The 25,532-nt window shown below is 46.6% G+C and overlaps 3 protein-coding genes and 1 long non-coding RNA gene across 5 annotated transcripts; 3 read left to right on the forward strand and 1 right to left on the reverse strand.

The window, feature by feature from the left end:
- The first annotated feature begins 667 nt into the window (after positions 1–667).
- LOC124675191 (peptidyl-prolyl cis-trans isomerase FKBP53-like) lies at positions 668–7,883 on the forward strand. Its single transcript, XM_047211258.1, has 12 exons — positions 668–852; positions 977–1,050; positions 1,175–1,389; positions 1,504–1,634; positions 1,707–1,796; positions 2,609–2,873; positions 2,956–3,174; positions 3,277–3,499; positions 3,708–3,792; positions 3,878–3,922; positions 7,599–7,644; positions 7,727–7,883. Exons 1-12 carry the CDS (start codon positions 837–839, stop codon positions 7,803–7,805), a joined length of 1,488 nt encoding a protein of 495 aa, XP_047067214.1. The 5' UTR covers positions 668–836; the 3' UTR covers positions 7,806–7,883.
- Positions 5,617–7,047, forward strand: LOC124675192. 2 transcript variants are annotated; one of them, XR_006993218.1, is made up of 4 exons: positions 5,617–5,754; positions 5,845–5,926; positions 6,049–6,141; positions 6,515–7,047. It is a non-coding gene; the product is annotated as an uncharacterized LOC124675192 (long non-coding RNA). The 2 variants fall into 2 exon arrangements; XR_006993217.1 differs by having other exon boundaries at positions 5,617–5,926.
- A 109-nt stretch (positions 7,884–7,992) lies between the features above and the next one.
- LOC124678190 (putative disease resistance protein RGA3) lies at positions 7,993–9,710 on the reverse strand. The gene has a single exon (XM_047214103.1). It carries the CDS (start codon positions 9,642–9,644, stop codon positions 8,154–8,156), a length of 1,491 nt encoding a protein of 496 aa, XP_047070059.1. The 5' UTR covers positions 9,645–9,710; the 3' UTR covers positions 7,993–8,153.
- Positions 9,711–19,422: 9,712 nt separating this feature from the next.
- On the forward strand, positions 19,423–23,022 carry LOC124669666 (protein FAR1-RELATED SEQUENCE 5-like). Its single transcript, XM_047206235.1, has 5 exons — positions 19,423–19,567; positions 19,684–20,374; positions 20,474–20,931; positions 21,666–21,953; positions 22,126–23,022. The coding sequence occupies exons 1-5, from the start codon at positions 19,427–19,429 to the stop codon at positions 22,717–22,719; spliced, it is 2,172 nt and encodes a 723-aa protein (XP_047062191.1). The 5' UTR covers positions 19,423–19,426; the 3' UTR covers positions 22,720–23,022.
- The last annotated feature ends 2,510 nt before the right edge of the window (positions 23,023–25,532 follow it).

Consider the following 25,532-nt stretch of genomic DNA (forward strand, 5'->3'; position numbering starts at 1 on the left):
GGCATTCTGCCCCGTCCTCTGCAGGTGCTCCCGGCGGATTTCGCCTCGCTGGTGGGTGTCCAAGTGCTCGGTAGTGTGGCCGGTATGGTGTGTTCTTCGTCAAGGTAGTCTTCTCGGGTGAGCTTATCTCATGTCCGATGGTTCGACGCCTTCGAGCCGGGCGAGAGGGCAGGGGCCCTCTTCGGCATGAGAACAGGTTGGTGCTTCTGGTGCTCGGAGTCCTGGCTGTTCTCCTAGGATTCAAGTACAATTCTGCTACGGGCAGTGCCTCGCCGTGCCTCCGGCTGGTGTCCTTGGTGCCGAACAGCGGCGGTCTGCACTTCTGCAAGCTTGTCTCGCTCTTAGTGCAGTGTTGTAATTCGTTCTGCGTGTACCCCTGTATCTTTCTTGCCGTGGTGTGCGTGGTGTGGTGTCCTGTTGTAACTCCTGGCCGGTTGATGGCTTTGATAATTCAAAGCAGGGCTTTCGAGCCTTCTGTTTAAAAAGAGCAGCTCAAAAACATTTTTTTTTCTTACTTGAGATTGAGGTTTTTTTTTTATAGCGGAACTTGAGATTGAGGGCTAATCCCCATATTCCTACAAGGCCCACTCTGAAATACCGAAGGCCCAAAAACCCAGAGCGACCGCACAACGGCACAAGGGCGTACGGGCGAGAAACAGTTGCCATTTCCGTATCCTCCCTCTCCGCCGCCCGCTCCCCTAAACCCCCCCTCTCTATTTAGGGTTTCTCGCCGCTCCTCCCCTCCAGTCTCCACCACCGCCTCGAAGCTTCCAAAGCCCCCGAAGCCGATCTCCTCCCATCGAGATCGAGGCACATTCGTCGAACGAATCGCAGAGATGTCTTCGTTTTGGGGTAAGCCGCCGTCTCCATCGCCATGGCCGCCGCCGCCGTTAATTTCTCCGTGCTCTCCTCCCCTTTCCCCCCGTTCATCCATGTGCTGTCCTCTAACCGTTTGCCCGCGGCGCTCCGCTCGCAGGTGTCGAGGTGAAGCCCGAGAAGCCCTACGTGCTCACCCCAGACCCGCGCCGCGGCCGCCTGCGCCTCACCCAGGTCCGCCCAGATTTCTCGCCCTTGAATTTCTCTCTTCCCGTTGATTTAACGGCACCAGGTGGCTGGGATTCCCGGGTCCCGTGTAATTGCTGAACGTTGCGTGACGACGGGGAATTTTATTCAGGCGACGCTGGGGGCCGAGGTTGGCAAGGCGGAGAAGGGGAGGAAGAACGTGGTGCAGGTGCAGTGCGCCGTGAAGAACCAGGATCCCGTGTACCTCTGCGCCCTGGTCTCGGGCCAGTCGGAGTCGTGCAACCTGGATTTCGAGTTCGAGGAGAAGCTTGTCACCTTCTCGGTGCTTGGCCCAAGGAGCGTCCACCTGGCTGGATACTATGTCGCGTATCCTTTGCATCTTTTGCGCCACTTTAGTTTCCCGTTGTTTATTATTACTGTATTTTTCTCTGGTTCGTAGTTGTCGGCAGTGGAAGTTCTTTTCCTTAAGTGTAGTTACAGCGATGAGTATGAGGAGGACATGGACTGCGACACTTGCAGCGATGAGCTGCAGGGCTCCGACTCCGAGGAGGATTTATATGCATCTGACGAGGGCGTGGTCATTCCAGGATCCCATGGGGAGATGGGCACAGGTAGGCTATTGAAATTTTCCCTGTTGCGCAAGCCATTGCTATCCTGTTACTGACTCTGAGACGATGATTCAGACAGCGAAGATGATTTGGACTACGATTCAGATTACGATTCGGATGATGATGAAGAGTTGTTCAACAACCAGCGTAGAGGCAAGAGTTCAGGTGATGCTTTCAATGGTGTTCCATCTCCTGATATATCTGTGAATCTGTTCTATTGGCATGCTTGGTTTGATGCCAAAATTTGGCTTGCCATAGTTCCTCTAAAATACTTTACTGGTCCCGACTTTCCGTGATGTAGCTTTTTTTGTTGTTGCAAATGTGCATGGGAGAGCTATTGTACAGCGGTTAATAGTAATGGCAGTGGCAGACATTGTAAGTACATGGCATGTATCAGGTTAAAATTAGCACTTTGCGCAGGAATTCATATGTTGCTGGTTTATAGGTTAGATAATATATGCCAGTTTCTTAGTTGTAGATTTCTAGGCTGCACTGCGTACTTGTGTGCATGCTTAAGTAGAGTCTGCATTGTTAATTCTGTAGCTACGTCTCACGAAATAAAAGGATTGTCTTGTTCCCATTAATTTCATTTGTTGAAATATTTTTGTTGTTGCAAATGTGCATAGGAGAGCTATTGTACAGCGGCTACTAGTAATGTCTGTGGCAGACATTGTAAGTTCATGGCATGTATCAGGTTAAAATTAGCACTTAGCACAGGAATTCATATGTTGCCGCTTTATAGATTAGATAATATATGTCAGTTTGTTAGTTGTAGATTCTAGGCTGCACTGTGTACTTGTGTGCATGCTTAAGTAGAATCAGCATTGTTAATTCTCTAGTTATTTCTCACGAAATAAAACGAATGTCTTGTTCCCATTAATTTCATTTGTTAAAAAATATTTTTGATTGGGCTTTGGATTGCTTCAGGCCTCAAGACTACCTCATGATTTTTGTTCTGATGTGGACAAATTTTGCAGTTGTTATTGAGGAGATTCAAGAGGATGACAAGCCTGCTGGTGGTGAAGGACAGAAGGGATCAAACAAGAAACAAACCAGTGAAGATGGTGACAATTCTCGACTCCAGGTTGCTGTTAGAACTCCAACTGCTGGATCATTGGAAAGTGAAGACGAAGATGGCTTTCCTGTATCTGACTCAAAGAGTTCAAAGGGTAGTTCTAAGAAAGAAACAAAGACTAATGAGGACAGGAAAAGGAAAAGTGGCGACATTACTGAGCCATCAGGGTACATGCTAGTTCATTATTTGCCCTAGCTAATTTGTTTAATCACGATGTAGTGACGTCTGTAATTTTTCCTGTGTTCTTAGGGATGTAATTGCTGAAAATGACCGGATCTCAAAGAAAAAGAAGAAGGCCAAGGACAAGAGGACTGCTGTGGACAGTGAGAAGGTAAAAGATGAAGGAAAGGAGATCACGCAAGAGTCCTCGGCTGACATTGTTGAAGCCAAACAGAAGAAAAAGAAAAACAAGAAGGCAAGTGCTTCTGAGGCTGACCCTGATCAGCAAGCTGATGAGAAAACCATAACGTAAGTATGCTAAGTTGCTGTATTTGTGTTCGGCTTTCCATATTTAATGCTTTTTTCATTGTTCATTGTTCTCTGATAAAAACCTCTTATGGCTTGTTACAGTGACGATGTTGAAGAGCCTAGCAAACAAGCGGCCAAGAAAAAGAAGAACAAGAAGAAAACAAAGGAGAACAACACAAGTGAAAAACTGGTACAGACTGATGTTTCAAAGTCAGATAGCAGCAAGGAGGAGACATCACAAACACGGACTTTTGGCAATGGTCTGATCATTCAGACGGTGGCGTTGGGCAAACCAGATGGTAAAAAGGCTGCCCCTGGGAAAAAGGTAAACATTTTGAGGTTGCATCAAGGGAATTTTTCTTCGAGTTACCTTATTTAATGCATCTTCTTAGTACTACTTTCAGTTGCTTAATGTGGTCAGTAAGTGGATGACTTTGCATTGTTCAAATCAATCTGACCACTTGGGAGACTTTCTTATGTTCTGATTATATATATATATTTGGACTGGTACTGACAACTGAATCCTTCTCTAGGTTGCTGTTAAGTACATTGGCAAGTTGAAGAATGGAACGATTTTTGACTCTACTGTTGGTAAAAGGCCTTTTGAGTTTAGACTGGGTAACTTTTTCCCCTCCTGCTGATGTTTTCCCCCTCTAGGCTCTAGCATCTTCAAAGTATTGATTTTAATGTTACTTTCCTGCAGGAATTGGTCAGGTTATTAAAGGCTGGGACACTGGTGTCAACGGTATTTGATTTCTTACTTTGTCGTAGAACACTAGATAAAATAATGGCTAGTGCGTACGTCAGTTGTTTGGCTGGTGCATAATCTCAAACGCCCCCTCTTGTGTGTTTATTGTAGGCATGCGCATTGGCGAAAACTCTGAAGGCAGCCCGAGCTTGGGTACTCCTTTTAGAGCATCTCCAGCCGTCTCCCGACGAGGTCCCCAGGACGGCGATTTGTCATCCAGATGGACGAAAACGGCCCAGTCGCACCCCCGGTTCCTCGTTTTCGTCCGGATTAGGCCTTTCATCCGTCCGGGGAGCCCAGGCCATCCCCGCCCCCCGGGGAGCGCTCGGGGACTCCGGATGAGAGAAAATCGCGGGAACCGTTTGGTGGCCCCGACCTGTCGGCGACAATGGCATGGGTTTCTACGGCAATGCCCTCGTCTTCCCGATCTACGGCACTACCCTCGTCTTTCCGATCTACGGCAATACCATCGTCGAACGAAAGCTTTGAACTCTCAAGTGGTGCAACATAGACAAATTATATATATTTTGAATAAACATAAAAATTACATATAAAAACTTTAAAACAAACTTTAACTATTTCTTCTTCCTAGATGGCCCCGCCTCATCGTCGTGGCGGCGACGCTTCCGGCTCGTCACCTCCTCGTCGGAGGAAGTTGAGTCCTCCTCGTCGTCGTCCTCATCAGCCTCTTCGTCCCCCTCCTCCTCCTCCTCCTGCTTCTCCTCCTCTTCCTCGGCCTGCTCCTCGGCCTGCTCCTCGGCCTCTTCGTTCTCCTCCTCGTCGTCATCCCATTCGTCCTCGCTGGCCGGCAGGGGGGAATCGTCGCTGCTGGACGATGCAGCTGGATCCCACCAATGGCGCCATCCAGGCGCCTTCCTCGCCGTGTCGGTGTCCGATGGCCAAGAGCGATCGCTCATGGTTGACGGAAGATGGTGAGGAGAGAATAGATGAATGGCGTCGGCCGTTGGAAACCGTATATGTAGGTCTCTCGACGAAGAGAGCGGCGGTTGCTCTTCCGCGGAGTTCATGCTCCATTACGGCGGTTCTCGCATCGAGGCTACTTCGACCGTTCCCGACGAGGCGTTTGGGCTCTCCAGACCACTTCGCGGACCATTATTACGGCGGTTCAAAGCGACGAGGGCACTCCGACGGTTGCCCTTCCCGGCGACACCGTCGCTATGCACGCGGTGGGTGAAGGCGACCATGGGCTCGCCACTGGAAAAATGGGCCTCCCCAGACCAAAAAATACATCCATCCGGCGCTAAATAGCGCCGGATTTCGGCCTGGGGAGCCCCAACGGCTGGGATGCTCTTATCGAATCCCTATCAGACCATCCATTTCATAAGCCTACGTCATAACACGTTGTATATAATTTTGTATAGACAGCCTGATGAAATACAGAGCCTGGATAGTCCCAACGACCTCACTCGTATGCATCATAGAACATTGAGGTCGAAAAGCAGTCGGCCCCATTCTATTTCCTCTTCTCTCTCAACTCTAATCCCGTGTCGAAGCGCATCTCGATCCCCACCGGCCACCGCCTCCGCTCCGGCCGGCCCCGCCGCGACTCCCCGACCTATGGCGCTCCCGCGACTCCCCGACCGACGGCGCCACCAGCCGCCGCCGCCCTGACGAGGTCGCGGTTGCTACCGGCGTCTCCCTGCTAGGCCCTCTCCCCGCGGCCAGAGGAGCTCGTGGTTGTGCGCGTGAGGCTCGCTCGGTCCGTGCCCATGGCTGTGGTGCGCGCCCCCACGTCGTCCGCATCAGGTGCTAGCAGGGACGGAGCAGGTCGGCGCTGCTGTCTTGGATAACCTGACCCCATTCCAGTAGAGGTGACACCATAGCACTCTTTGTGGAGCTTCGTCCCTGGCTGTTAATTGGAACCACCCAATGGATCACAAGCTTTTCTCTTGTATAATCAGGCGAATAATGCAGATCAACATCACAGAATGTATCATGGCATGGATTTCTCATTGGAGCTGTCATCTTGAACCATAATTTGCGGTAAATCTATCCCATTCACACCATTTTTAGCTTACATATCTAGCACTATAACCCAATTAGTTAGGAAATTACACCACATTACTTATTAACGTCATTAACAATAATCCATCATCTAATCACAGGTAGATGTGGTGGCAGTAATGAATTACTCAAATATTGTATCTATCCCAAACCAATTTGTCAAACAGGGGTTTACCGTAAACTCTTGCTGGCTGGTGAGTTCCACTACACTATACTAGTACACCCATTACAGGAGGTTATCATTTTACGCTGCTTGAACTTTCCTCCTTATTTCCTATGCAAATATTATAGTAACAAGAATATTCGTGATGCCACGACTGTATTCAACTCTTTTCTTATAGTGATGAATCCGATATTAGCAGTTTAAGACTTGAAATTAGCAGTTTGCAAGGTCTAAGACTTGAAATTAGCAGTTTGCAAGGTCTTACCTTTATATGATTTCTATGGTTATCAATTTCTTTTATATATTTACCCAGCCTGAAAAAAAAATGTAGCTACCAATCTTGGCTGTTGCTGTGGGGTTCCACAACATATCTGACAAGTTATTTTACTTGCGACATATCACAGGATAATATTGATAACCGCGGATGAATGATATTACACAAAGTAATGATGATGAAAGGGAGCGCATCCAGTTTTGCTGAAGATCGCCTCCACGCGGCTAACATTGAACTTACCATGTTGGATTAAGCAATGCTGCCACTCTTGTGTAGATGCCCGAACATGTAAATTATGTCTAAATCCATTAGTAGTATATCAAAACTCCAAGATCCCCATGGCCTGCAATCTTTATGTTCACTGCTGGACAATCTCATCTAAATCAAAGACATCCCTGTTCAACTGTTTTACATTTTATTCTGCTAACACCAGTAAGAAGACTTACATGGATCTGAACAAAACTAGACAGATGGATAACCATTCGCAACATCATAGCTTTTCTGGTGCTCACACTGGAAATTTATTAAGAATTTTCGGTACGAAATATCTTGTATTATGTCCTTGATTCGATAAAAATAATTAGACATGCCTTAACTTTGTCTAAATTTGGTGTCTTAACTGTCTCAAAATTTAGACAAAATTAAGACATATTTCATGCGACAGAGGGAGTAACAAAAATCCAGATCTAGAACCATGAATAGTGTCCCTTTTGAATGTTCAAAAAATTGTCCAATTTGTCTTTTTTGCTGTATCTGCCATACTAGGTATTTCACATTAAAAAGTTGCACGTTGGTACTGTATATAGTTGAAATTTTTGGAAGTTTTTATTTTTTTAAAAGAGCCCGGGCTCTAATTAGCACTTTTCACCTTCCCAACCTCGTACTATACTTGTTTAGATTAATACACGTTGCATGGCTGGCACATGAAAAACCTCCGTTTACTAATGAACGAATGAAAAATGGTCCATGATGTGCCACAACTCCAATGGTTTGCCAGAGCGGTACAGGTTCTGACCAGCGGAAATTTATTTTTCTACAGCGTGCCAACTGTCCTTATTAAAGTTTGTACTATCAGACTAGACCAAGAAGACGTGTATTGCAATTTCAACACACCGTATATCATTAGAAAATGGGCAGCATTGATTGCTTGGCGATTAACCACAGCCACTCACCTGCCGAGTGCACCCAAGCCCGGGCGTACATCGTCCGCTCTCTGCGCATTGGTGACAAAAAAAGGCTAACCATTCCACCATCTATGGGGTAGGAAAGATCTACAGTTCAGTTGCATTGCTTTTTCATCACAAGCTGCTTGCTTCGATTCTGATTTGTATCTTCTTTGCAGCTATGGAAAGGAGAAGGCAGGGCAGATACCGCCCAACTCAACTCTTGTGTTTGATGTGGAGCTAATGAACGTAAAATGAAGGGGGCTGAGTCACTGAAAGGGATCAGGACAAACTGAGGCTGCCGTGCAAGTTCAAAGAACACCATTTTCCTCCATCAGCGCTACAGCTTTAATCAATACTAGTAAAGCTTCTGTACAAGGAAAGATCTTTTTTGTTTGGATAAAATAAACTGTGTGCTTTACTCATTTTCCCAAATGAATCCCGATTACAATAGACAATCTTTGTTAAATAAGAGAGATAATGTAGCGAGATAAACACATCTTTAGCACTCTATGTAATTAGTATAGCACCACTCTTGTGTAAAAAAAAAAAAACTATAGCACCACTCTGAAAGTCTCAAAGTGCTACCCAAATACGTACGTTATACTACCACAAGTCCACAACACTAGCAAATTGACCCGGACGCTTCTTCCCTGACAAGGGTGTTTCAGGCTTATCATCGACGCAACTTGAAGCAGACCGCACCAAGTGAGAAAATGAAGTGTAAGGTGGTAGCCTTGATTCCCATGAAATTAGCCTAAAATCTCCTCTGGGAAAAACGGTGTGACTTGCTGTTGCTATCAAGTCCCCAAACATAATCCTAGGCAGATCTTCTTCTGGGAAACTGGCCATACCGTTAGCAGACCCTACAATACTTGATGGAGCAACTGGATACAAAATGTGGCGACCCATCAGGTGCACGGGGCAACCTCGGATAAAAAGCTCATGCGGATGGGCGCCAAAACTAGACATGTTCTTCCTGACGGTATCTCTGGCCCAGTTCAATCTGTACATCCAAAACTGGGTGCTCAGGTTTTTCCTCAACGCATCTGCGAGCAAGTTTCCTAAGATGAGTGACTCTCCCAGCACCATGGCAAACTCTTCCACCATTGCCGCTAACCGCGAATGGTCCCTCGGGTTCGCGCTTCCGAACGCGAGCGTCTTGAACAGGTAGCAGTACTCTTGGAATGCCAGGCAATCCAGAGAGATAGGCTTGACTGTACCAAACTTCCCCAGTTCCGTGCTTCGGCCTAAGATGACCACCTTGCTTCCTCTGTCCAAGTTCGTGATAGAACGATGAAATGTCTCCCATTCATCTTCATTTACATCTGAAACAAACTCGATAACCACCAACGTCCTCCCTGACGTCCATTCATGCTCTGTTATTCTGGAGAGATCATCTCCTTTCAGGTGCAAAATCATAGAAAAGTGAGAGCGCACCCTCTCGTGGTTGCACACATGGGCGACAAGAGTTTTCTTCCCAACTCCATTGCCACCAATCACAGGAAGCATGGCCGGAGGACCAGGGGAGTTGTGTTCCAGCAAGAACCCCATGAGCTGCTGCTTTTCGACATGCCGACCAAACATGAAGTTGTCAATGTAAAGATAGGCGTCATAGGGTCTGCAGGAGATGCGCTCGCATCCACCCAAAAGCACAACAAACTCTGCCATGTTAGCAACACCAGCCTCTAGGTTTTGCAGTGCACTCTGTAACTCAGAGTTGATAACCATGTTTGTTGCTCTGCTACTATCGATTGTGCGAGAACGCTTGTAAGGAGTATAAACAGATAAGGCGGACGAGTCGCATACCAGTTCCTCCGAGAACTTCTTGTGTTTCATGTTCCTGATGGTGTCAAGCACATGGTGGCCTCGGTACATGGCTGCCGCTAGCTTCTTCAGCTGTATGATCATACATGAGTTGGTGATGTATCGCGAGTCCGCCTCCTCGACGACCATGCCAATTCTCAGCAAGAGTTGTTGTAGCCTTTTCAGCTGCTTCTCTTCAGAGCATGCGCGGCTGGAGTGGTACTTGTTGACGAGAAAGGAGATGAATCGGTTCACGAGTTCACCTGTTACTGCAGATATGGCAAGCTCCATCTTGAATTCCCCCGATCTAACTATCTCAGTGTTCTAAGTTATAACTATTCATGGAGTTCAAGGGAGGGTAGGGGGCAGGACTCAGGAGGCAGGAGGAAACTGCTGGCTTAGAAGTCAATAGCCGGGGAACATCACTCTCTGCGGTGTGAACTACTTTTTTTTTTTGACTTGTCTGCGGTGTGAACTACTACACCTCCAGCATGTGCTTACCTTTCCACGCAGATCTAGAGTGGTACTTGTTTGGTCACGCTCCCGTCACGTCAGTTGTACTACTAGTAGGTGGATAGGCAGTTTTGACATTTGGTGGTAAGCGTTGCGTGTCTTCATGGAGCTATTGGTTGTAGTATGATTTTTTGTTTTATTATTCGTAATGCCCGTAAAATAAAAGGAATATCCAAGCAAACCACCAATTAGGGATAGCAAAACAGCAATAATTTTGCAAAGGATTGTTTACTAATTAAAGATTAAATAATTAGTCTGAACTGAAATATTCTTTTGCGATTGATTGTATGATCTTTTCACCCAAAATTACAAACCTGAACTTAACCGACACATGTACCTACATTGAGAACATGAAAATTTTAAAAAAAATCAGCATACATTTGCCGACAAGATATTTTTATCACAAAGATTGTGAAACCGTAGTCTATCAGAAATAGACGATGACCAATATGTAGAGTTGTAGACAAATGCACTGGCATGGAGCCAATGAGCCATGGTTGTTCGACGGCTCATCAATTGTTTCAGCCTTTCAGGCTTAAGTGAATTATACCAACATAAAATCAATTGTATGTGTGTGATTCCAAAATAGTAGTGCTGAAAAGGACTAAACATTAGTCCCTCCATAGTGCTCACGATTTGTACAATCTTATAGCTAAAACCATTTCTTAGAACGTGCATGCACAATCAGTCTTATTTCCTCCAGGACTTGATGATGGCAACATAGGTTCTTTGAAGAAATTCACGAAAACAACACCGCCTTTCAGATAAACCTTTATAATTCCAAACAAAATGTCATCTCAGTGAACGGAAATATGTGATCCGTATGGTAATATCCACAACATAAGACCTCCAAATAAAAATTTCATATTCTAGTAGCAATGCTCCTGCTTGCGGCCAAGCGGTAATATTCAAAAACCAAAAAGTCAACACACTGGCCAACCAATATTCTGCAAAATCTCCTAGACAATCATCCCTGTAGTTGCCTCTTGAAGAGCAAATATGATTGGCAGCTTGAACCTTCTTAAGATAACCTAGTGAGTAGTGACCATTGACGTCATAGAAATGAGAACAAACACCAGCTCATAACAGGTTTGTTGTAAAGATGCACATAACTTTAGTACAACAGGAAGAACTTGATTGTGATTCCTGGAGCGATGATGCTCCTGAAGCAAGCAATCATTGCGCGAAAACTCAGTTCAGCACACCGTCATTAGCATCTTTCAATAGAAAGTGTGCACCTTCTGCAAAAGGGAGACGGAAATAAAACAAGCATTCAATGAACATGTGAAGTACGTGTGCACCACTGAAGGCACCAAAAGTTGCAACATGCCAGTACAAATATGATTGAATACCTCTATAATTAGTTACTTACTATATCAACTAACTGAATTCCTATATAAAAGTTGTCAGTAGCTACATCTCAGTACAAAATAGAGAATTTATCAATAGTTGATTCAACATACTTCTCATGCTTCATTATTTAGTTCACTAAATACCTCCATGTGGCAAAAACTGGAAAATAATGAGCGCAAGGATTTTCAACAAAGATGAGACATGGCTTTCCTAAAAAAAAAAGAGAGATGAGCAACACTGATATAGTTTGAAATTTGATTTTACTATACTTCAAAAAAGTTTGAAAACTAAAGAAGCTCTAAGCATGTACCACCAGAGTAGTATTAAATTATTTTACAATATAGATGGAAAGAATAATTTGATTTAAATCAGACCTAAATCCTTCAAAGCATGGGCAATGTAATAAGTATAATAGTCAACCTGATATTTGGGGAAAATGGTATATAAGTATCTTTTTTTTTCACTGATCTTGTTTACACAGAAGGTTTAATCAAGAACTGTACAATCAGGAGGTAGAAGTTATGGATAGCCTCTACTTTAACAGAAATTGTATTGCATGTCTTTTTCATAGGTCTCAAGTCTGAATGTATGATAGTAGGTAAGGTGCGGAGAAAAATTAGAATTTATCCTTAAGCAAAGCAAATAGTATATAGGTAGCAGGACATCATTAGCCAGTAGCAGTTCACTGAACTGGTTTGTGCTCGCCCTGCAAAAACACCATATGCATCAAATTGTGATATTGTTGCATGTCTATCTAATCATGAAGTGATCAAACATGAGATAAACATAAAATCTAGCAACCTGGACAGCCCTTGAGATGCTCATCCAAACATCACTTGTAGAAAAACTGGCGGTGACATAAAAAAGGTAATCTAACTAATAATGTCTTCTATACTTGCAACATGACAACTCAATAATAAAGAAATAGTGCACGTAAAAAGTGCATAGCATTTGCTGCTGCTTTATTTCCAGAAAATGGGTTAATAATATGCAAGAGAATACACATAAAAATCAATAGAAGCTAAAAACACAAAAATCAATAGAAGCTAAAAACGCCTTGAAGTAAACAAAAGTATATGTCCAATGAAAACACATATGTTCAAATGATCCTTTTTTAGGCATACCTTGTGCAGCATGCACATGCTTCTAGTCAGTATCCAGCAGCCTATGCATACTTCTAATCAGCATAAACGCATGACTAAATAATGTTTTTGTCCATCTGTTCTCGGCCCGTAGAAAACTTTACAAATTGAATAATGAAGAAACATCATAATATTTGAGAGGATGATATGGGAATGAACAGCAACACACAGCAGAGGACGCTACCTCACCTGGAAGATCAACATGGGACCAAAGTAAAAGGTAATGCAAGACTGCACTGGATTTCAAGGAAGAAGCCAAGCAAGTATGCACGGGTGAAGAAAGTCAAGACACACAGAACAAGGCATCTGCCTGGTAAAAGATACATGCCAATTGAGTCGTGCCACCATGGTCACCGCCGTCCACCATGGCACCCTACAGCTCCCAAATCCAGCAGCCCTGCAGGACCCATCTCCCAGCCCACGACCAGAACAGAAGCACCCCAACACGCCGGAAGCAAAATTTCACAGTCTCCCTGAAACCCTCCCACACAAAAGCAAGAACCGACCCCAGGGCAGACTCGTATCACAAATTACCTGCACATAGTCCCATTACCATGAAGACACATCCTCGCTCAGTTAATTTTGAACAAAATGTTTCAAACAATTTCCCTACCTCGGGACGAAAAGAAACATAGAACCAATTCTACAATCATAATAAATAATTGTTTTTGATTCTACTACTCCATTCCATACATAGTTAAATTGCAAGCTTGTGATCAACAAATGTATTGCGTTAATGAGGCGGATGGAAACAAAAAATGGCACAAAAAGCAACAGTACCTTCTATGTCTCTCCCATCATAAAATTTCCAGGAGAGTGCCTTGATGGAAAAAAGGTCACCTAAAAAAAACTGAACCATGGAAATGTGTGCTCGGCAAAGTCTCTACATTATGTGACCACAAAATCACTCGTCCAAGCCTTTCCCTGCCATCTTATGCATCATAAGTCTGTCATAGCAGTAAGGTGTGGGAGGCGGGAGGACAATGTGTTAGTCTATGTTGTCCTACAAACTGATGTGTCGTTGCATTGCAAAGGAACCACCCCCATCGTGCAGGCCCATCAACCACCAGCTAAAGGATCACAAGACCGACGTAGAGGTAGAGAGCGCCTGCTAACCCAACTTACAGCTTAGTTATATCAGCAGTAGCGGACTTCGAAATTCGGCACACCGCTAGGCATTAAAAAATCTTGGAACCAAATCGACCTATGTTTCTTCTTGGAAGATATCTGCTATACATTTTTTTTTTCAATTACTGCTTAAACAGGTAACAAAAAGGGCATTTGACCTTCGTAACATCATAGACCTTTCTTATGCCAAATCCATGAAACAAAATTTTATATACTATTGCAAATATTGTATACTGCTACAAACGGAATCTTGTACCAACTTGTCACGACCAAACGCAACTATCGCATGCTAACTCGATGGAATATTGCACTGGGTATCTTGTATACTACTCCAAATTCCCAAGCAAGTAAAATCAAACAAGGGAGATTTTGCCAAGATAGGTACACATACCACATGGAAATAAATCATAGTTCTTCTTCCTCCACTGGGACTCAAAGAAGCAGATGCAGGCAAGTAAGCAACCCAAGGTGAACATACGGGGCACGACGGCCGACCGCCGGCTGGCCAGATGAAATTTGCACCGCGGAATTAGAAGAGAGAGTGCGCCATTTCGCAATGTAGCCTGCTCGTTGTTCCACGCAGCCAGCACTCGCCTTCAGCGCGGCCACTAACAAAGAAAGAAAGGGGAGGGCGACAGAGGAGAGTAGATACCATCAGGGGGAGAGAGATATAAGAGGATGCCCTGGTCGCTGCTCCATTTGCTCGATGCTCCGCTGTAGCTTCCGCCTCTGCCGCCGCATCAGGGGAAATGATGGAAAGTTGAGAGAAGATGTAACATCAGCCGAGGAGCAACCCAACAGCAGGCAGCGCCACCGAAACTGGAATCTCCGCCGCGCAGAACCGCCTCCAGAGATGTAAATCCACCCCCACTAATCAAATCCATGGAGGAAACCAGCAAGAAGAACCCTCAATGCGTCTGTCGGGCGGACTGAGATCCGGTGCCTTGCTGTTGGCAAGGCACGCAGCGCCTTGACCCCTTTCATCCGCCATTGGTTTGGGGGACGTGTTTTGTTCGTGCCGCGTTTGGGGGACGTCGCTCCCCAGCCGCGTCCCCCAAAAGCCGCCCCCAAACATTTAAAATAATTTTTTTAACACATAAACCATTTATATCAAATGTAGCATATGAAATAAAATGTTTTCGAGGATTGTTTTCAAATTAAATTACAACAAACAAAAAAACCCGAGAACGCCTACAGCGTCGAGCTTGAGCTTGAAGTAGGGGTCGAACTCTCGAACGCCGTGGAGGATATTCATGAACAGGCCCTTGCTCATCCTGTACCGGCGCCGAAAATTGTCGGCATGTGTTGCCCCGTCGGCGAAGTAGTCGTTGTGCAGCATGGCATGCCCCTCCATCCTCTCGCCGGGCTTCGACTTCCTTCTTCCCGGCCTTGATCCTCCGCGCCGCGGCCTCTTCCTCTTCTCCGCCTCGGCGTCAAGCATGTCCCGGAGGGACGCGATGATCGGCAAATGCTCCCGCAGGTCGTCGTCGAACGCTTACTCGTCCTCCGGCAGCGAGGCAACCATCTCATCGTCGCTCGTCCATGGCTAAAGCAAAATCAATGGTTAAAACCGCGCCGAGGCGAACGACGCAACAAACGAGCGACCAATCGCGCCTACCTCGGCAAGTCGTCGAGCACCTTCTGTGCGTGGAGGTGGGGCGGTTTTGACGGCGCATTCCGGGAGGCGCCGGGCGACGCGGCGGCGGCGGCACGACCGGCGGGAGCCCCGGCGCGACAACGGTGCCGACTCGCAGCACGGATCGGACGCCTAAACGGCCGGGAAATCCGGCGGCGGCGGTGGGGTGGGAGGCGCGGGAAGGAAGGAGCGACGAGAAAGAGGCGCGAACCAACGGTTTATGCAAATAGTCGCGCGACATGTGGGAGCCCGCCTCGCTGTTCGTTGTGTCCGGCGTCCCGGAGCGTCCCACGTGGGACGGGGACGGGCTCGGGACGCCGGACACCGTATCGGGCCGCGCCGGATAAAAATGGGCTTTGGGGGACGCGGCTGAAACGCTTTTTTTGTTCGGCGCGCCCCAAATCTCTTTGGGGGACGCTTTGGGGGACGCGACTGGAGATGCTCTAAGGGACATCAGCCTCTCTAGCTACAAACACCCACGATTTAGTACTTGGGCGGGTAGGGGGAAACTTTCGCGGGTCTTCTCCGCTCCGGCAGGGCTGTCCGCTTCCCGCCGCCGCTGCACTCCGCGCCGGCCAGGCTGCACCTCCATCGCCGCTGCGGAGCAAGGACGGGAACCGCGCGAACCTCGACGCCCCCAACCTCCGGCTGCTCCCTTCCTTCACCACCGGCAGCACCTCCGCCTCCGCTGCGGGAAAGGGAGAGTAGCCGCGCCAGCCCCCTCCGCCCACCTCCAGGCTCCAGCTTCTCCCTCCGCTGCCCACGTCCACTAGCAGGACTCGTCCAAGGTCGCCCAGCTCCTGATTTCAATCATCTTTTGCTTGTGTAATGTATTGTCCAGGTTTATGTTAACAATCTGAATGTTGCTCAATTCAGTTTGAGTATGGCTCTCTAGCCTCTCTTGTATAATGTATGGCTTCAGAATATTGTTATTTTGCTGGATTAAAACTGGCCAGATGTTCTACCATGCGTGTTATCTGTTGTGTATGAAATTGGACTCGGAATCAAATCACTACTGAACTCAGTTTTGTTCTGCTGTTGTCCGTCTGAAATAAAATGTGTTGTGCAATCCGAGAGCAGTCCAAGGCTACAACGGAGGTGTAAGAGCAAGCAGCCGGAGGTGGGCTCGGCGACGGCAGCCGGACCGGCGTGGGCCTCCAACAGATCTCCGTCACGCTGCGGCGGCGGCCGGATGTGGGCGGAGGGAGACGGCGTGGGTCACCTGCATTGCTCTGTCCTTGCCGGAGGTGGGCGCAGCGGCAGCGGACGGACGTGGGCGGAGGGATCCGGCGTGGGTCACCTGCAGTGCTCTGTCGTTGCCGGAGGTGGGCGCAGCGCCGGTGGCTGGACCAGCAAGCTCCGCCGCAAGAGCTTCCCGACCTCAATCTTGTCGCTCTATGTGCCTGCTAGTTTTGCCTTGACTCGTTTCTGACCGGTGCGTTGCACTGATGTCCGTTGGATGTGAAGGAGCGGCAGATGCAAGGGGTCAAGCGATATTTCAATCGAGCGGACGTTACGGCGCCGTGACCCTATCCACACCGACCGAGCCGCTGGAGATTCGCGCATTTGGGCCCACACACGCGGGCGGGTTGACCCCTACATCCAGCGGATACGCCTAGCGATTCTAGCGATACGCTCGGGGAGAGAGGACGGGGAGTCGGCGGATACATGGCGTACCCGCCGTCCTTGGTGGTTGCGGCGCTAGTACGGCGAGGCCATGGCGCTGCCCCGGCCCCCCATCCGCTGCCCCCACACTCCCGGTTCAAATTTGAATCTCCAGCTACCTTTCCCCTTCCTCCTTCCTCCAGCCTCCGAACGAGGTCTCACCCAAGAACTCCAAATCAGCAGCTCGCCGCGCCTGGAAGAGAGGATTCGAGCGGCAGGTCTCGCCTAGATGATGATGGGCGGAGTCTCTGAGGGATTCACCGAGCTTCTCATCAGGTAAGCCCTCGCTGTACAGCCACCCTGCATCGTTCTGTCCATCCCCTCCTGCTGATTTGATTCAAATTGGTCCCAGATTGTCAAGGCCAATCCACGAACTTGCGCCTGACAGGGAACCAAGCATTCCGATTCAGGGTTCGGAGACAAGCGCCCGCACTTCTCCGTCCAACTTGAGTTCTGATTCCAGCATGCCAGATACACGGCAAGCCGATTTTGTGGACGACGGAGACTGCAGCAACGAGCCCTTAGCAGACACACTGAATGATGCACCATTGGCGGCTGATTCGCATACGCCGACATCAAGCGAGTCCCCTCCATCGGAACGCTCCTGGAAAAAGAGGTTAGTCGCCCGGAAGTTTGCTGCAGACCCTTTTTGAGCACTCATGTTTATTCTCTGGTAGTTGTAAATGACATTAGAAGGGGATGTACACTAGCCGTGGGATAGACCAATATTTCAGAAATGGTTAGTGGCACAGATGGTGAGAGAACAATGCCCATATTCATAGTAGTTTAGGTTGAATTAGTCTGGGATGTCTGGGGCAATAGTAAGATGTGGCATACAGAAATGTAATCTGAAGTATCGATTCGCACCCGGTGGCGGAGCTTAGTTGAAACAAAACAAGGCCATGGCCCGCCCAGATCTTGCACCTTGCCTCATAATATATCCAATTTGTACACTCTATTTTCTCATTTTCCATGATATATCAGCTCATGATAGTTGTTTAGCCCGCCCATGAACTGTGTCCAAGCTCCGCCCGCTGTTCGCACCATGCTTATGTTCCTAACAATCACTCTGGGGAATAAGGTACTATGAATACGTTTACTTGCCTGTGCAAGATAGATGTTCTAGATGCATGGACTATCATAAGACCAGATGCCGAGAAAATCATCGGTGTATCTGACTATTTCTTCATTAAGATTAAAAGTGTTGTCCAGACCCAGCGTCATCTGGCTGAATTTCAGGTTGTGGAATTTCTCTGTGTCTGCTAAGGGCTATAAAGCCTTTTTTTTACAAATGGTATGGAACAATCATGGCTGCCTTGCTACTATCTGAATATGGCATATTTCCAATATGCACAACCATGATGGAAGCTCTGCAAAACATTTATCTTGCAAAGTCAAACCATGTGATATCTAGAACTCAGATTAGAAAGGTTAAAGAGCAGAGCAGCTCAGGAAATTGTTAGTTTATAGGTGCATCCATCCCATAACTATTCATACAGGGCAGTCGACTGATTTCCAACTGATTTTGGAGCTGTCATACATAAGTTTTGGCATCCAAAATTGAAAACTGGAGTATCACTCCGCACCATTCTCATGGGCCAAATACCAATCTAGTGCTGTTAGTGTTATGTACTACGAATATGTTTACCTTTTTTTATGTATGATATATGCTCCAGGGGCAGTTTCACTGGGAGAGTACACTGCATGCTGTAAACAAAGCATACTGTTTGAGATGAAAGCTCGTAAGTAAATCGGCACAGTAATAATCAGTGACCATGAGAACCCTTAATTGTAGAGATATGCACCAATGCCAAGAATAACACACATCAGTATGTTGTCAACTGTGGAGTTCATTTACCAGGTCGATCGAGACTGCACCACACATAGGGTATGTGAGCAAAAACCACAATTAAGGGTTTCATGGGGAATACAGGGTGTAACACGACACCTGGGTTATAGATTCTGTATGCCTGACATTAGTACTTCTTAGAGATTTTGTAGTTGTATCCATCTGCAGAAGTAATGCATATCCTGATGAGTTCAGCATCAAATGACGCGAAGGAAATGCACATTTTACAGAAGCAAAAAATAGGATCAAACCTTTCGTCCAGCTAGCTGATGAAATGTGCCATCTATACAATCCTGGGTGTGGGCATTTTTTGTGTTTTCTACAGCTGAAATCTTTCTTACAAACGTTGTAGAACCAAACACCTCAGACATTAGTTACATGCTGAGACTCTCAAGTTGTAATCCGCAGAATATTGGTCCCGGTTGTACTTGTACTATCTTAATATTGCATATATCCAACATGCATACTGTTTCCTTCGAAGTTTTGGGTAAATATTATTATCTACATCGTTGAGCCTCCTGATTGGTAGACATAGCACATGCCCCAGGTCCCTGACTTCGCATGTTAGCCAAAAAACTGTTAGTGTTACACGCAGTTACCTTCCTCGCGAAGTGCATATTCAGTTATGATTCGGCCTGATTCTTCTCCCAACAATTGTACAGGTTTCGTCGTGGAGAGATTCCCGATTCCAGGGAAGCAAGCACAGGAAAGAAGAGTGCACTAGAGAATGCCATGAGGCGATACAGGGACAGGTTCTCGGACGCCGTCGTTGAACCGAGAGATAGGGATGGAGTTTGATTCGTTGCCTGAAGCATATGATTTTTACAATATTTACTCATGGGAGATTGGTTTCGGAATAAGATACGGGTCGTCGAGGATTAACCCTGCAAAGAGTAAAATCAGGCAGGACATTACCTGTGGGTGCGAGGTAAGTCCGAATAGCTATTGTCATGTCCCCAAGTTATTACAATTTTTATTTGTAAACTGCATCTTTGTCGCAACGATCATCCTTTTTAATGATGATAAACTCTACCATATGAACAGGGGAAACCTAGGCGCCCGAACACAAGATCCGCTTGCTGCGGCTGCCAAGCCATGATTCGTTTGCACAGAACAGATGACCATGGATGGTACATTCATGAGTTCCGAAGGGACCATAATCATGGGTTGGCAATGAACATCGGCGAAAAGAGGCAATGGTGGTCACATAGGAACATTGACCCACACACAAAGGACCTTGTTAGGAACCTCAGGGACAATAACGTGGGCCTGACCAAGACCTTCAGTGTAATCGGTAGCTTCTTCGGATCAATGGAAAACATCCCCTTCAACAAGCGGTCACTGAGGACGCTTTGTGCGAGCATCAGCCGGGACCATTCGGACGATGACATGAGGAAAACATATGATGTTATGTCAGAAATGAAGATGAAAGACCCCAACTTCCGAGACAGCTGCTTGGTAGACGATGAAGGGAGGATCAGAGCACTCATGTGGACAAATGGGAAGAGTCGTATGCAGTACCAGCAATTTGGTGATGCCATAACATTCGACACAACATACCGCACAAACCAGTATGACATGCCATTTGGACTTTTCGTAGGCGTCAACAACCACTTTCAGAGTATACTCCTAGGCGCTGTTCTCTTGATGAATGAGAATATGGAGACTTTCGAGTGGGTATTCAAAGAATTCGTCTCTCTTATGGGGGGGAAACCACCCGTCACCATACTGACAGGTACAGATGTCCCTGGAATATCATTTTTTTGTACTTTGATTGTGTAATTCCATATACAACAGGACACCTAATCCAAGTATTGTTGTCTCTGAATAACAGATCAGTGTCGTGCCATGGAGATTGCTATTTCTGCTGTCCTCCCTGACACCACACACCGATGGTGCAAGTGGCATGTATTGCGCAAAGCGAAGGAACACCTGGGATCATTCTACTCCAAAGCGGCAGGATTCCGGGATGAGTTCCACAAGATCCTGGAGTACATGGTAACAGTTGAAGAATTTGAGCACGCATGGTCCATACTTGTCGAGAAGTATGGTCTAGAGGATCACCCTTTCATAACTCAGATATATGAGGTTAGAGAGAAGTGGGCAAAGCCATACTTTGCAGGAATTTTCTGTGCTAGAATGACAAGCACCCAACGATCCGAGAGCGCAAACCACATGCTAAAGGGGTTCGTCCCGCCGGGGTCTTCAATTAATATGTTCATAAGGCATTACAGCAAGCTCCAATTTGACAGGGATCAGGAGGAGAACTACCAGGAGATGAGGTCCCGGCTGGTAAGATCATCTGAGCCAAACCAAATAATACCACAACTGCAATGATTATTCCAATTTAAACTACTTTCTAAGTATGGCATCGAGTAGGGCTCTCAATGACTGTTGTCCACTGTGCATTTGTTATTTAATCTCAGGGGATGCTTATTATAGATTCATTGATACAACAACCTAATGTAGAACTCCGATCTAGAGAATCAATGGACTGCACTAACGAAACAAAACCGAAACAAAACCGAATAATACCATAGTCATTTACAAATCCTTTTTTCTATTCAATATTAGATATGCTTGTCCTTTTTTATTGACATCTTTCGTCCCCTGTAATTTGAACACCCCAAATTTGAACCCTGGTGGAGCCTGCCGCTTCGAAAACATATTTAAAAACCAGACTGACAAAAGCATTATACTGATATTGTCGTATTGTTGGCCACCATCAGCTATTGTAATCCCTCTTTTTTAATGATCCCGTCTACCCCTGTTATGGTCAAATACAAGTATTATCAGGGCCCTTGCTAACAAGTATCCCCGCTTGTTTGTGATTTACTATCAACCGACCCTTATTATATATTCCTGGATACAGCCACCTAGTTCAGATAAAAGAATTTGATAATCCATTGACTGCATTACTGAAAACAACTGATTACCGTCTGAGGTATTCTGTTCTAACTATCCACTGAGTTGTCCTGACTTGCGATGTCTTTCTTTTTTGTTGGTTTGTGTACAAAAAACAACAGCGAGGCTCAGTGCTCAATTCCGGACTTCCCATTGAAGTGCACGCGAGCAAGATATACACGCCAAATGTGTTTGGCTTGTTCCAAATTCATCTGTTCCAATCTGCGTCGTACATTGTGCGAGAAGTCATTGATGGTCACAAATTCATGGTGAAACACGTATTCTCCGAAAGGAGACAGAAATGGTCCCGGACAGAGTACGAGGTGACCGCTGACCCCGAGATAGGTTATTTCAAATGTGAATGCGGGATGTACGAGCACATGGGAGTGTTGTGCGGGCACGCACTACGGGTAAGTGAACATTCCAACCTATGGCACAACTTGCACCAGCATCCAATTGATTATGTTACATTCCGCGATACTGACTAAAAACATCACCTTAGTGGAGTTAGCTTGCTAGTGGAGGTGTTGATATATGTTCTATATGCACTGTATAACAAGACACCAACTTTTCTCTTTGCAGGTCATGATCAGTGTTGGTGTGACAGAAATCCCTGAATGTCACATTATGAAGAGGTGGACCAGAGATGCGTACCGCGACATGCCTGCTCATCTCACGTTGTATCAAAAAGATAGCCCTGCCATGAAATCCACGAGTTTCCGGCACTCGGCCCTATACCGAACTGCGATTGAAATTGTTCGGATGGCTGACACCAATCCAGAATCATATGAGGTAGCAATGTCCCACTTTCTAGATGCAATCCCTATCCTGACAGAGACAAGCAAGATGAAAGATGGCCTTGGTCTAGAAGAGAGAGTTCAGGCAGCAGGTAGAGTGGAACCATCTGTCATATTCGAGAGCAGCACTCTTCGCCCGGACTTTGTCGCTCCTCCAAAAAGGAAAGAATTGGGTCGACCAACTACAGCAAGAAACAAGCCTGGCTACGAGAAGGTAAGTGTGCCAAGGACAAAATTCTGCACCATATGCCGTAGTAGGGGTCATAGGGCAGATCACTGCCCTTCCAATCATAACAAGAAGCCACGCAGAGAGGCGCATTGCTCGAATTGCGGTCTGCCTGGTCATAAGAAGACAAATTGCTTGACTGCCAACTACTAGCATTCTTGGTTCTGGAATGCCATAGCTATCCAGAAGAAGTCAAGAACCACATCTCGTGGTCCATCCTCCCTGGATGTTAGGCTAGCTCAATTGTTAGGAACCAGATACTCTGGAAACAATGATTCCGATCTAAGCATGTGTGTTGTTTTGGTAGAATGCCACGTCCCGTGGTCTTTTGTTATTTTGAGGCAGTTGGAGTTTTTCGTTCTGTTTTCGATGTGATCATGCTGATGAAAATGTTGAAAACTGAGTGGAGAGTTTCATTGTGTGTTTATGGTCTTCAAATATATCGTTTCACGTACAGTTGCAATCTATAATGCTATGTTATATAATATACGTCATGGGGCAATAGCAGGTGGCAAGCCAATTTTAGGACACCAATCAAGATATAGTTGCTATCTTGGTGATGTGTAAAATAACAAGTAATTCGGTGCTGGCTAAAATCTGGCCCTAGCATGAATTATGTCAAGAGCACATAGTGAAGCATGAGTGCCTGTAGTTAGCAAATTCTGAATAGTTATGTTGTTGCAGCTCGCGCTAAACACCTCCTCCCGCTAGGGTTCCTCCTTCCCCCAGCGCCGCCGCCGCCAGGCCCTCCCCGCCGCCGCTCGCCTCCCCCTTCCCTCCCGTCCCCTCCACTTCGCCCGACCCCCGTGTCGTCCCTCGGGGCGGCCCGGGGGACCAATCCCCAAGCAGCGCAGGAGACCCGCGGAGGAGCGCCGTGCCGCCGCTGGCTTCGACCGCGGTGGCGGCGGGCCCTGCTTCCCTAAGGGCGGCGGGGACCCTCGGGCTGCTTGCAGCGCAGGCGGCGGAGGTTGGACGCCGGGGCGGCGGCCTCGGGTCGGCGGTGGGTGAGGAGGCAGGCTTCGCGCTGGTGGCGCGGCTGCTTTCGGTCGTCGATTCCTTCGGCCGTGAGGGTGTTCTGTAAACATCTTCAACCACCATTAGATATTCATAGAGGTCATCCCTGGTTAATGACTCAATTCCCTAATATTTTGTTAGGTGTAAATAACATACACCCCGTGGAAATAGCAGTTAGCAAGCTTGTCCTACGAATATAGTACTTTACTAGTCAAATGTGGGATATACACGTTGGCAGATCACATAGTACTTTGCTAGTCAAATGTGGGATATAATACACGCTGGCAGATCACATCATGCGGGACGCGACAACGGTGGATACTCACACCGGAGCGCACGGATCTTGTAACTGGCTTCTAGAGGATTGGTTCGCAATGATAACGGGTACAAATAGCTTGTCCTGCGACCATCGAACCTTACTAGTCATAGGTGGCATAGACACTCTTGCGAGTCACGTAATGTGGGACGTCATGCAGGACACGGCAACGGTGGATACTCAACCCAATGCGCACGGATATTTAGTTGGCTTCTAGAGGGCCTTATGGATGAAATCTACGATAACTATGATAGTGATTGTTTATCAGCTCTGTATCCAAGGGTCGGGTCAAAAATAAACCCACTCCTGGGATTGGTTCCCAATGATAACGAGTACAGATAGCTTGTCCTCGCGACTATCGAACCTTACTAGTCATATGTGAAATAGACACTCTTGCGAGTCACGTCATGCGGGACACGACAACGGTGGATACTCAACCCAAATCACACGGATCCTTCAGTTCGCCTCTAGAGGACCTTACGGATGAAATCTACGATAACCATGACCCGAAATTGTTTATCAGCTCTGTATAGAAGGGTCGGGTCAAAAAATAAGCCCACTCCTGAGATTGGTTCCTAACGAGAATGCGCATGAATAGCTTGTCCTGCGAATACAAAACTTTGTTGTTCAAATGTGAGATACTCACTCTTGCGGATCACATCACGTGGGGCAGGACAATGGTGGATACTCACACAAAAGTGCACGAATCATTTAGTTGGATTCTATAGGATTGGTTCCCACTGAAAACGAGTACCGATAGCTTGTCCTGCTACTACAGAACCTTACTAGTCATATGTGGGATAGGCACTCTTGCGGGTCACATCATGCGGGACACGACAACGGTGGATACTCACACCAAAGCGCACGGATCCTTTAGTTGGCTAGCTTCTAGAGGACCTTACGAATGAAATCAACGATAACCATTACACGGATTGTTTATCAACTATGTATCCAAGGGCCATGTCAAAAATAAACCCACATCCGGGACTGGTTCCTAACGAGAATGCGTATGGTTAGCTTGTCATGCGACTACATAACTTTACTAGCCAAAATGTGGGATACACACTCTTGTGGATCACATCATACGAGACACGACAACGGTGGATACTCGCACCAAAGGCACGGATAACTATGACCGGGATTATTTACCAACTATGTATCCAAGGGTCGAGTCAAAAATAAACTCACGCCTGGAATTGGTGCCTAACTAGAATGCGTATGGATAGCTTGGCCTGCGACTGCAAAACCTTACTAGTCAATTGTAAGGTACTCACACTCAACGATTGATACGCATAACAGAGCGCACGGATATTTTATTTGGCTTCTAGAAGACCTTATGGGTGAAATCTACGATAACTATGACCGGGATTGCTTATGAACTATGTATCCAGGGTCGGATCAAATATAAACCCACTCCTGGGTTTGGTTCCTAATGAGAATGCGTATGGATAGCTTGTCCTACGACTACAGAACTTTACTAGCCAAAATGTGGGATACACACTCTTGCGGATTACAACAGGCGGGACACGACAACGGTGGATACTCACACCAAAGCGCACTAATCCTTTAGTTGGCTTCTAGAGGACCTTACGGATGAAATCTACGATAACTATGAACGGGAATGTTTACGAACTAC

The sequence above is a fragment of the Lolium rigidum genome, chromosome 7 (genome assembly GCF_022539505.1).
Source record: "Lolium rigidum isolate FL_2022 chromosome 7, APGP_CSIRO_Lrig_0.1, whole genome shotgun sequence".
Taxonomy (NCBI): domain Eukaryota; kingdom Viridiplantae; phylum Streptophyta; class Magnoliopsida; order Poales; family Poaceae; genus Lolium; species Lolium rigidum.

Bases quoted from the DNA above. Each gene is read 5' to 3' on its own strand.
- LOC124675191 (XM_047211258.1), top strand. The intron at 3,175-3,276 runs GTAAGTATGCTA...GGCTTGTTACAG, and splicing joins GCTGATGAGAAAACCATAAC to TGACGATGTTGAAGAGCCTA. The intron at 7,645-7,726 runs GTAGGAAAGATC...TCTTCTTTGCAG, and splicing joins ACCATTCCACCATCTATGGG to CTATGGAAAGGAGAAGGCAG.
- LOC124678190 (XM_047214103.1), bottom strand. From the start codon at position 9,644: ATGGAGCTTGCCATATCTGCAGTAACAGGTGAACTCGTGAACCGATTC.
- LOC124669666 (XM_047206235.1), top strand. From the start codon at position 19,427: ATGGAGTTTGATTCGTTGCCTGAAGCATATGATTTTTACAATATTTAC. The intron at 20,932-21,665 runs GTAAGATCATCT...AAAAAACAACAG, and splicing joins AGGAGATGAGGTCCCGGCTG to CGAGGCTCAGTGCTCAATTC. The intron at 21,954-22,125 runs GTAAGTGAACAT...TTCTCTTTGCAG, and splicing joins TGTGCGGGCACGCACTACGG to GTCATGATCAGTGTTGGTGT.